This window comes from Neopelma chrysocephalum, unplaced genomic scaffold (genome assembly GCF_003984885.1).
Source record: "Neopelma chrysocephalum unplaced genomic scaffold, ASM398488v2 Primary Assembly neopelma1_24, whole genome shotgun sequence".
Classification (NCBI taxonomy): domain Eukaryota; kingdom Metazoa; phylum Chordata; class Aves; order Passeriformes; family Pipridae; genus Neopelma; species Neopelma chrysocephalum.
The window spans coordinates 12,018,608-12,030,931 of record NW_020897693.1 but is presented as its reverse complement, the minus strand read 5'-3'; the positions used below and the strand labels follow the sequence as shown (position 1 = coordinate 12,030,931).

The 12,324-nt window shown below is 39.7% G+C and overlaps 1 protein-coding gene across 5 annotated transcripts in view; it reads left to right on the top strand.

Annotated features, from left to right (window-relative positions):
* Positions 1–12,324, top strand: part of SLC1A2 (solute carrier family 1 member 2) — a 90,883-nt gene that overhangs the window by 67,720 nt on the left and 10,839 nt on the right. For all 5 annotated transcript variants that reach the window (XM_027703927.1, XM_027703943.1, XM_027703950.1 and 2 more), the window contains 3 exons: positions 1,126–1,320; positions 4,834–4,968; positions 10,361–10,592. In XM_027703927.1, coding sequence (XP_027559728.1) covers positions 1,126–1,320; positions 4,834–4,968; positions 10,361–10,592 — 562 coding nt within the window. The remainder of the gene's footprint in view (positions 1–1,125; positions 1,321–4,833; positions 4,969–10,360; positions 10,593–12,324) is intronic.

Here is a 12,324-nt window from a genome sequence, read left to right as displayed (position 1 = left end):
TGAGCACTCCTGATTTCAAGAATACCTTGGAAGAACTGTAATTCATCTGCCTCTTTGGGTCTACTCAAACCACTATGCTGAATAACTTCTCCCCTGATGAGCAAAAGGCTCTGGAAGGGCCTTACTGGTGTGCATAAATATCTGATGGGACAGTGTAGAGAAGATGAAGTGAGACTCTCTTCGGTGGTGCCCAGTGACAGGAAGAGAAGCAGTGGGCACAAACTGAAACACAAGAAATTCCGTCTGAACACAAGAAAGCTCTTTTTACTGTGATTTACTATGAAGGTGTGTGAATACTGGCACAGGTTGCCCAGAGGAGTTGTGGAATCTCCATTCCTGGAGATACACCAAACCTGTCAGAGCATGGTTCTGGGAAACCTGCCCTGGCTGCTCATGCCTTGAGCAAGGGGGCTGGGATGGGTGACCTCTAGAGATGTATTCCAACTGCAGCAATTCTATGGCTCTGTGAAACAATGTGGAATTATAGGAGATATAGTCTGGCCAGGAGTTTTAGTAAATTACAATTTACCTAAGGCTTTTGTTCATTGAAGCGTTTGAGTTTCCACTTCAACAGTATTTTTTGATGAAGGTATCGTATTTTGAGAAAGTGAATGTAATAGACTGAAATATTCCCCCTCTTGCATCTTTTCCTATCCTCCAGATGTGTTTCATGTCCTTTCTTCCTGTCCTCTGGTGGTACAACATGGTTTGTTTCTTTTTCAGTCCCTAATGTCATACAAATTTCTCCCTCTAGAGCAAATTCACAATCAAAGGAATTTAAGACTTGTCCCTATACTCATAGGTCTGTCTGTCAGAAAACATCTGGTACTTGTATTTTTCAACAAAATGCAAGAAATAAATTGTAAATGAGTCTGAAAAATTTATCCACGCTCTCTCAAGCTCTCATGCTGCTTCAAGTCATGTTCATGTTTTGGCCTCAGTCCCACTTCCAGCTAAATGTAGGTTTAATTTAAAAGTCATCTAAAAAAGGCTTGAATCACAGCAGAAAGTGGACGTAGAAAATGTAAACTATGGTAATAGAATTTCTGACTTTGCTCCCTTATGGGTATGTGTTATATTGATTGTAGTTATGTTCTCTTTACTTTTCTGCTTTCTCTCCTTCAGTGCTGGAACATTACCTGTCACATTCCGGTGTCTTGAAGAAAATCTCGGCATTGATAAGCGTGTAACAAGGTTCGTTCTTCCTGTTGGAGCAACTATTAACATGGATGGAACTGCCCTTTATGAAGCTGTGGCTGCCATCTTCATAGCACAGATGAATGGAATTGACCTGGATGGAGGCCAAATAGTTACTGTGAGGTCAGTTCAAAAATGCTCCTAGGCTTTGTTTCTACAGACTGTAAAATGTGTGTGCTTTAGGTTGGATGTCTTCTCAGCTACTGGATTCACTATAAAATCCATGGATTTTTAATAATGATATGCAAATGAATGTTTTGTACATAGGTCCTGGTTCTCTGGTGATAGGCCTTTTCTATCATTTGCAGCTTTGATGCACGCCGGTGTTGTTTTACACTTTTGCAGTTGACAACTGCCATGGTTTAACCCCAGGCAACCACCAAGCCCTAGGCGGCCACTCGGCCAGTGCTCCACTGGTGGGATCAGGGAGAAAATCAGAAGGGTAAAAGCCACAAAACTTCTGGGTTGAGATAAAGGGAATAATAGGGAAATAAAGATAATAAGGAAAGCAAAAGCTGCACACATAAGCAAAGCAAAACAAGGAATTAACTCACTGCTTCCCATGGGCAGGTGGGTGTTCAGCCACCTCCAAGAGAGCAGGACCCCATCATGTGGAACTGTTACTTGGGAAGACAAAAGCCATCACTTCAAACGTCCTCCCTTCTTCCTTCTTCCCCTCATTACTGAGCACGATGTCTTATGTCTGGAATATCCCTTTGGTCAATTGGAGTCATCTCTCCTGGCTGTGTCTCCTCCCAACTTCCCATGCACCTCTATTGCCTCTCCAGCATGGCAGTAGGAAAAGCAGAAAAGGCGTTAGATCTGTGTAAGCCCTGCTCAGCAATAACAAGGTCTCTATATTAATCAACCCTGTGTTCAGCAAAATCCAAAACACAACCCCATACCAGCCACTGTGAAGAAAACTAACTCCACCCCAGCCAAAACCAGCCCAGAATACAATGTCAATTGTAGTATACAGCATTCTCTGTCCAATGCAATGCTTTTTTTTTAGTGTAGAGGGATGCTACAAGTCATATACTTTCTAGAATGTAGGTGTTTATATACACCGAAGAAAAAAGTATATCTAAAATATCTGTCCATGTATTTATGTTTGCCTGTACTTTTTCTGTGACTTGGTGAGCAGATAAAACAAATGAACTGAGAATAGCCCATCCTGATGGTGAGGTTGCCTGTGGCATGGTTTGGATACTTGCAGACATTTTATCTCTAACCCAGCAAATATTAACTGTAGTCTTTTCATATCAGATTGTCTTATCTAGGACTAAACTGAATATCTGTGAGGACAAAAGAAAGTACCCTTTAAAAAAGGATAAGAGTGATTGAAGACTGTTTACTCTAAGGGAGTTTTAACTTGATGAAGACATCAGGTCTAACATTTTGAATAGTTAAATGGGAACCGCAAGTGAAGGCTGTCAAGTCTGCCTTCTTCCTGTAGTTTTCACCCACACACTTTTCTTTTATTAAACCCTTTTAACTCTAAAGAAACTCCTGCAAAGGGATGTCTAATTCTATGTTTCTTGCCCAGCTGTACTAGCTCCACATTTTCCATTTCTTTATTTCCTGCCCCAACCCCTGAAATAGTAAAACCAAGGTTTGTAAAAGGTTCAGGGTTGCTTCTAATAAAGGCAGATGCTAGACCTGCGTGATGCATATTTGTTCCTAAAACTGAAAACAGACATTTCAGAGATGCCACATACTTAACTAAATTGAGACGAGGGAATTTCAAGTTAGGAATCTGCTATTGTCCAAGGGATTTGGTAGGCTTGAACCTGAGTTACGCCTCTTCTCCCCTTCTGAGACCTGACCAATTGGCTCTTCTTGGTCTTGCCATTTCAAGGCCGATGTAGCCATCTGTGATGATACTCACATTTACAAAGCAGGCAGCAACTTTGGTCTATCTGTACGAAAACCACTGGGTCTCCTCTTCATGCAGTATAGCATTTTTGTTACAGCAATATGACAAGAACTATCTCTTGAGACAATACAAATGAAGTGAAGGTTATTAGGTTTTAACAATGATGTTATATCCACTTTGTGATATTGAGAATATTCAAATGATCCAGACATAAAATCATGAAGGCTTAATTAGCCTTTGACCAGCTGTAGTTACTTCATATTGGTCATGTAGTTCCTCTGATTTCCTGTATTTTATGGGAAAGGGTGATCTTGGAAATTGTAGCTAAGCCAGATTCTGTGTAGTCCTAAACAATTCTAGCTTTATTCCCTTTCAGTTCTGTAAGTGCTGCTGTGGGAAGGTTGGCAGGAGCATTTCCTCACAGAGCTTGGAAGCAATCCCTCACCAGTTTAGGCTGGAAGTGCCTGAGGAGCTGGCATTGCATGCAAAGCCTGACAGCAGAGCAGAGCATCCTGCCTGCATACCTGCTGGACCTATCTGGGTGTTTAGTAGGCCAAGTTGCACTCTAACCCAAACACCTGACAAACACACTGCACCCTGGATTGTCAGCTGGATCAGATCGAGCCAGCCAGCATCTTCCAACTCTAAAATCAGGCTGACATCCTCACAGATTAGTTCTGTGGCTAATGGTCAAGGATTTCCCCCCACAGAGTCTGTTCTCCCCTGCTTCTGTGTTGGAAGCACTTTCAGATTTGTTGGGTCTACCCACGGAAGTGCAACCATGTTACTCATCTCTGCGTTTAAAAACACAGATGTAACTTTTTCTTTCCTAGTTTCTTGTTCCTTTTTGCATCTCTTTTTGTCCGCTTTTCCTTTTTACTTACCCTCCCTCTACCTCTTGCTCTCCCTCTTCCTCCACCTTCCTCTCCCCCTTCCCCCTCCTTCTCCCTCTCCCTCTGCCTCTCCCTCTCCCTTTTCTCCTTCTCTTCCATGTTTGTCTCCCCTTGACTGGCTCTCTGACAAATTTATTGTCCTTTCTTCATGGGACTGCCCAATGATGTTGATATTTACTATGGTCAGTGTTGTATTTTTACAAGCCTTTGAAGCTCAGACATTCGCTTTACTGACCTTCATCAAAGTATAGCAGGCAAAAACAAACACAGGTTTGGATTTATAAAAGAATCAGATCAATTTTGCTTTTTCATCTAGGATGATTCGTATCTAGGCTTGGTACACCACTGGCTTGTATTTTGTGAGTTTTGGATGCCAGGACTTTTATTCTTCTGTATTTAATAATAACCACTTTTTCTCAGCCTTTAACTCACAATTCAGTCTTCAAGTAACATAAATAAACAGAAATTAACCACCCTGAAAACTCAACCCATCATCACCCAACTTCATCATATCTGGATGACCAAAACTCAGAATTCAAAACCCTGGATGTGTTGGTAGAGTTCAGAAAACACCAGGACACAGATTTGAATGTCATAGTTAGCTTACAGTACTTAAAACTCCCAGACAACCTTCTTACAACTCTCAGAACAAACCCCATAGATCTGGCCTGACCTAATAAATATTTTTAGAGAAACACAAGAGTGAAAACTATGGCCTGAGCTTTCTGTGACTTATCATATAGTTGTTGTTTTGTGGGAAGAACTCATTAAAAATATGACCTTGCTAATGATCACATGATTTTGCAATGAAAGTGTATCTTCAAAGTGTATCTTCCTGCTTCTCCCATTTGATTTTTTATTTTGCAGTTTGACTGCCACCCTTGCAAGTGTTGGAGCTGCCAGTATTCCCAGCGCGGGACTTGTCACTATGCTGCTGATCCTTACTGCAGTGGGTCTCCCTACCCAGGATATCAGTTTGCTTGTTGCTGTTGACTGGCTTTTGTAAGTTGTGCTGACTCCACTGCTTCGTGCAGAAAAAATATTGAAGTAATGCTTGTCTGTAATGCTTTTCAGCCATTGATTTCAAAGAACTATAAGACTCTCCTGTACAGATAAATCAAAGGAGGAAAGGGGCTATTCAATAAAGTAGGAGACACTGAAAGCAGCTTCTCCACTGTTACAAACTATTAGAGAGCTGCTGAAGTCAGTTTCTGTGAGCCAAGGGTCTTCTTGTCAGACTTGTGAGCTCACACTTATATGTTTTCTTCTTCCTAATTATGCGTTTCCATCACTCAAGAGCAGTTTTCTGATCTTTGCTTTCATATTTCTGTTTCTTATAGTTCTGGTCTTAAATAAAGGACAAATGCTGAAAATGCAAATTCCATCAGGATTTTGTCAGCAAGTTACAGGGTGATTTGGGCATTTGTAGTATCAAATTTTTTATACTCTTAGTGGGAAAAGTCCGTTTCTTTTCATACATAAGACAGTAAAATAGCTTTAAGAAGAGTCTGTTCTAGTCCAGACATAAACCAAAGACAGATAAGAATGCAAACTGAAAGAAAGAGGGTAATTCTCTAGTTTTGTTTTACTGACAGATCCCTCAAACTGGAAAGACTGGCTTTCATCTCCAAGGACTTGAGATCAAAGTCCTTCAGTGCCATTGCAGGTCCTCCAACAAGAAAGAGCTAACCCGCATGTAATTTTCCAAGGCTTTTGGTCTTCAATGTTTGAATACAGAAGCTGTAAATATAGACACAGGATATGCCAAGCCACGTTCTTTCTCATTCCTTTCTTTGTCATTTGACAGCTTGAATATCTTTCTGTCACCTGTGCAGAGCTGAAAGGAACTCAGTAGTCCTCTAAATTGTCCTGGGTTCTGTAGAGACTTTCATATTGCCCTGCACTGCTGCAGCACAGTATATTCTGGTCAACAGCCATCTCTCCCCTAGTATTCTTTTAAGTAGTAAAGACACTTGTTTTTGTCATTCCAGCTATGGTGCCTAGAAGAGGAGATGTAAGTATAACTGTACTATTTGTGCATTTTCTCCTGCACTGGCAGCCTCAGCTGCCTGCTTCTGGTAGCTTTCAGTCCCAGATACACAACTAAAATTATGCAAGAAGAAATAACAGAGTTGAGAATGTGAAGTCAAAATACAAAAATGATTTTCTATAATTATCTTGTGGCTTATTGAGAAGAACTCAAGAACTTAGTCAATCCTGTGACATGTATTTTGGATCTACTACTATATCTGTCACTAAAAGTTTTAAAGAATAGAATGCAGCTCTGATTTCTGCTTCAGGGAAAAATGAAAGAGGAATTTACAGCTTGAGGAGGCAAAGGGAAAAGTTGACTTACATAATTTATATATAACTGAATAGCGTGATATCATGATGCAGAATGGTGAAATGAGACAGGGTTCAGCTGGCAGAGTACAGCTGGCATAGTGAAAGATGTGATATTCTGTGGGTTTATTATATTTATGAAGTCATAGTTGAAAACAGGAAAGTGGCATGGGAATCTGCAGCTGGGAGGAGGAGACAAAAAATATATAAAAATACATTTTAAATATATGTTTTTTCTGGCTCTCAAAGTAAGGCAAATAGGTAGGTTTCTGCAGCTGGTAGAAGGATGTGCAAAAGGAGCCTGTGGTTTGTTTGGGTTTTTTAGGGAAATGTCTTTTTAAAATAATCCTGTGCACTGAGAAGCTCTGCCCACACCAGTAAGCCTCAGAGACGTATCAGCAGTTCTGATCCACTGGTAGGTGTTGCATTTCATTCTCAGCTTCAGCAGCATTGTTCCCGCTGTCTAGTCCAACCCTCTTTAGGAAATAAAAATTTCTGTACTGTGGAGCTGTAGCTGTGATGAATGTACGTATAGGAAGGATAACAATTCTGAAAGAAATATTTCAAGGTGTCTTTCCAAAATAAATGGTAGGCAAAAGAGCTTTCAGCCCAAACAGTTGGGTTTGGATCCTTCTGGCCTAACAATCAGCAGTGCAATTGCAGTGTGATTCAGAATTGAAAGGTAAGGGAAAAAGAAATAAAAAAGAGATTGAAAGCTCTGTGTCATGCCACTAGTGCTGCAAAGTCAAAACATTGTTTGTTGGTGGAAGTGTTGTGCTTATTAACCTATGTTCAACGAGTAACAGCTTTATTTTCCATCTTCAAGTGACTGTGTTGTGGTAGCCACTATGATCTAATGAGCTATTAAAAATGATGCTGCTGACATTCCTATTTTAAGAAATGGCACACAAGCCAACTTTTGACCAAGCTTTTGCACACACAAACCAGACCTAAAGAATATCTGAAATGAAATGTCATAAAAAAGGTATTTACTTACAAACCTTGTCTTCTTCCATTTCTTTAGATCATTAAATAACATTACAGTAGTATTTCTAACAGAATGTGGAATAGAAAGTTAATAAAATTTTTAAGACCCAATTCCAGCTACTTTTCTGGAACCCATGTGTAAATGCAACCACCATGTAGAAATACTTAGAATAGCTCTTTTATAACATTTGAATTTCAGATAAAGAAAGCTTTTAAAAATTTTCTACTCTATGAGTTTTTTCAATATTTCTGATGAAAGCAAATATCATAACATCAATTGATTTTACACTACTAGCACCATCTGTAACTGTGGTCTTACCAAAACCAATTTTGCATGATTTGCAATTCATGGTATAGCACAAAGACAACTTCTTATCAAGTCCTTAAACTTGTCACTCTGGCCTTCAAAAGGTTTCTGTATTGACTTCTTCTCAAGTCTCTCCAATATCTAGAGATTAGGCTGCTCAACCTTTCTCCCTCCCATGCATACATACCCAGCGTAGGCTCTTTCACCAGGCAAGTTTACCAATATTTCACAACTCTTATCTCAGTTTAAAACCAAGCACAACAGAACAGTGACATTTAATAGGTCAGCAATCACATGCCAACAGATGGAATAAAACCAGCTTACTTTGTTCTAGCCAGAAGCTGGGTACTCTCCAGATGTGAGCTGACAAGCTTAGCAAATATCGGTGGTACCAGATTAGTGGTATTTTGCAATAGAGAGGAATTAGGGAAAATTAGCTTGGACAGCTTATCCAGTATTTAAACCTTCATTCAGTAGCTCAGAAAAAGATTGCTTCAGTTCTGACTCTGTTCCTTGGCTTAGATCTAAATTCAGACTGTTCAGACCTGGTTGATGTCTGGATGTTATGAACAGGGTCTGGATTGCAACCTTCCTCCATTTACTTTGTTTACATGTCCCAATGTGCCTCGAGTTAATTGATTGGTTTGTTTAAACAAAAGAGTAAGTACAGTTGCCTTTGTTCTTCTTAGGGTGTGCTTTGGCCCAAAAGAGGTCAGTGGCACTTTGCTGTTGATTCCTGACAGCTGAGACTTTGTCTCATGCAGTATATAGCATGCTCTGCATCAGTGTGCAGTTTGTATTGCTGAATCTCTTGGCTAGTGGTACACATATTTGAGCCCGAGTATCTCCTCAAATGACCCTTTCAGAATTTGAATTGTGCCTCAGTTACATTTATGTACTCTCCATCTTGGTGTTTTGGCATCCTACACTACCCTCTGTCATCTGGCATCAGCAAATTCTTTCAAAATGAATTCTTTCAAAATTCAGCAGCTGTTCTTTTTGTGGAATTATATTGCCAGGTTCAGCGTAATTGATGGCCTTAATTAAGTCACACTCAGAAAGTCTTATTTTCCTATTCAAACTGCTCTGACCAGGTCTTCATAGGCATGGGATGAGAACTGTATGAAGCATTTCATTTGTGTGAAGCAAAACTGGAAGGATGTTTTCCTTCTATAGGTTTGTTTGTTTCTTTCTCAGGGGGATTATTGGAGAGGTTTTTTACCCCCTGGGTATTCTTTTGATGCAAAAAAAAAAAAATTAGCTCCTTCAGCTAAGATATTACACCATGAAGTCCAAATATGTAGGCATGCTAGTGTTGAGAGGGAGAGGAGAAACTTGAATGGGACTACAGTTCCACAGCTGAGAAAGGCAGATTTACAAATGTTTTAAAATGGGCTCAAAAAGTTTGTATAGCCACGAATAGGCTAATGAGTCTTTATCAGTTTGGGGGTTACATATTTAGGTCTTTTTTTCTCAGTGTTCTACAGGAAAAGGAGATGTCACACAAATCTGGTACTAGAAATACAAGAAAGGTTGTTTTAAAATTAATCACTGTCGTGGGAAATGAGGTCTTACATGCTGGCTTTTCTGTCACTTGGCAAATGTCCACACTGTTCAACCTGCCCATTTTGTGTAAATGAATCTTGATGAATATACTTCTGAGAATCATTCAGTGTAGTCGCTTCTCTGACCTATTTGACATAGCTAGACTCAGTTGCTGTAAGTTGCTTTAAGGTGCAAACCTTGGTCAGAAGGGTTTAAGGAGTTTTATGTTTAGTTCAGATATGAAGAGACAAATTAGACTGTAAACTATTTCAACAGGTGTAATACAACCTACCTGCAGTAGGAAAGATAGCAGGACCCATCTCCCATTTTTGCAGAATTTTGGGCAGGTTTGGGGCAGAATTTTGAAATCAGGGAAAATGCACAACCATGAGTTCATTGTTGACAGATAAAGCCACACTAAAGACAAGACAGCAGAAAGGTGGCATGTCTGCGCAATGAAATCCTGTCCAGGAAGCACCAACGAACATATTTGTTTGAAATTAAGCACGTTAACCTCAGTTGGCACCCTCCTACGAGGGGCACTCGTTACTGAAATGCTGTCACAGGCTCATTATTTTGTAGGCCATGACCTATATTTGGTTTGCTCATATGCCAAGCTCTGGCATGGAGTAGTGTGAATGGGCATGCTGCCACACCAACAGATGGCCATCTGCAAAGATGGTGCCAGGAGAGGAGCTTCAATGGCCTGAGCATTATGGAGATATTTCATGCATTTTTGTTCCCCATAGTTTGTTCACTGACAGTAAAGGGAGAAGCTATTTGTTAATTCATACCAGAAAGGAGAACAGCTCATTAGATCCAAAATCCTTTTCCCTGACTGCATTAAGTTCGGCGCTCTGATTAAACAAAGGGCGGTGGTATGTGGACATTGAAACCTCCAGCTCCAGAAGCAGGCACTGGGGAGATCGCAGTCAAGCAGCTCTGCAGTTTGGCTGTGATCTAGCACACATTCTTTGCCAAACTCCATGAGAATGAGCAGCTGGGACACTGGAGGTTGAACATCCTCCCTGTCTGAACAAGTCCCCTGGGAAAGCAAGCTTTTTTCATTTCCCTTGGAAGCTCCCATCTCTCTGTTCAAGATACCTTAACTTCCTGAAACAAATGCAGTAACTGTGACAGTAACAGGGCTGCCATGCCCTACTTTTTCTTCCTCTCAAGCCATTCAGCCTCTGCCTTTTGCTTCTTTTGTAGGGACCGGATGAGAACGTCAGTCAATGTAGTGGGGGATTCTTTTGGTGCTGGCATTGTCTACCACCTTTCCAAGGCAGAACTTGACACCATTGATTCCCATCATAAAGGGCACGAAGACATTGAAATGACCAAGACTCAGTCGATCTATGACGACATGAAAAATCATAGGGAAAACAACTCAAACCAATGTGTTTTTGCAGCTCACAACTCAGTCATGGTAGATGAGTGCAAGGTACCTTTCACATTTATGGATATTGAGACATGTATATAGCACTGCATGCTTTATTTTATCTTATTTTTTAACCTGCATGTATTTTTCAAATCGTTCTGCAAATAACAATGTGACAACAAGGTTCATGAACCCCAGACATTTTGAATGTGTTTGAGCAGTTCAAAAGATGGTTTTTTTGCACTCTTCTTAAAACTTGTCATTTGATGGGAAAAAATCATGTACATTGTTTACATATCAAAAGGCAAGATGCAGCGTATTATGGGATATGCCAAGACGCAGAGAATATGGCATCACCTTCTATGGACATTTACTTAATTTTCTATGGCAACAGAGAACTTAATTGCCAACCCAAATGAAGGATAGCTACAATTCAGATACAGCTGTTGTCACTTGCTGACTGCCTTCATGATATGCTGTTCAGAGATCGACATGTTGAATGCACTTTAGCATCAGAATGCTCCTGCACTCACACAGCATGCTCATGCTTCGCTTCGCACATCATTCCTTCTCGAGTCATTAAGACACAAACATTGTATTCTCTCTAATCCTTGCTGTAACTAACGTGGGATATTAATAGTAATAATAACATCTTGATCAGAGTAAAGTGAGCTTGGGAAACTCCACCAGTTGAATGAGAAAACAGTTGGGGAGATTAGTGGTTAAAAGTTCACTAAGAACCCACCACTAGGATGGGGCAGTTTAAGATTGGGAGAGAGCTTTCGAAAAGTAGGAGAAAGAAAGTGAAAATAAGATGGAACCTTTAATTTCATAGTCTTTTTTTTTATTTATTAACACTCCAGTCTGATGCTGTACACTGTCTTTGAGACAGTGAATTTGCCAATTGGCCTACCTTAGCCATTTATCCAAAGAGATTCTCTTGTATCTTCCAGTTGCCACAACTGAGCCAGTATCTAACTGTGAATGACTGCACAAAGTTCATTAGCTTACCATATATATCAAAATATAAGTCCTATTCTATCATTTTCACTTGTCTCTAGCCTGGCTGGAAATGTTCTTTAGAATATTTTTTTTCCTAATGCTTCATTCTTGATAATGTAGGCCAAACCTGAATTGTCAGGGGAAAAAGTAATACTGAATTCGGAAAAAAACCCAGCTTTCATCTTCAATTTTTCCCTGAATCTTCCAAGGTTTCAATAAAATGATTTTTTAAAAATGAAAACATACATTTTATTCTGACATGGCTCTCCCCTTTCTCTTCTGGCCCACTCTTTTTCCATGAGAAAAATTTAAAATTAAAATCTGAAATGGAAAGAGAATACATGATTACACAAAATCAAAAATTGTCATTAATTTATATTTCTCAAAAAAGGGAGGGACACAAGAGATTAAAATTTGAAGGAAAAAAGAAACTCTCTGAAGAGAAAGATAACATTTGATAAAAGCTTTTTTTTCATTAAAAATAAGCATGTGCACACAACCCCTTTTTCGGATAACTTCCTTTAGAGTTTTTGGAAAAGTGTTTTTGTGTTAAATAGACTATGTTAATTTCAGTGGGTTTAAGACAAATTAAGCTACCATATAGCAGTCTTGAATCACATTCATGGAACTGAATACTGATAATTTTGTCTGCTTCCAGTCTCTCAGGTTTGCACAGAGATCCAAGTCAAGTTAGAAAGTTGATGCAATCAATATTTGCTAGACTTTCTTTTCTCCTTCAGTTTCTCTTATCATTTCTCTCATTTGAAGCAGTAGCTTGCCTCAAAAACATGGA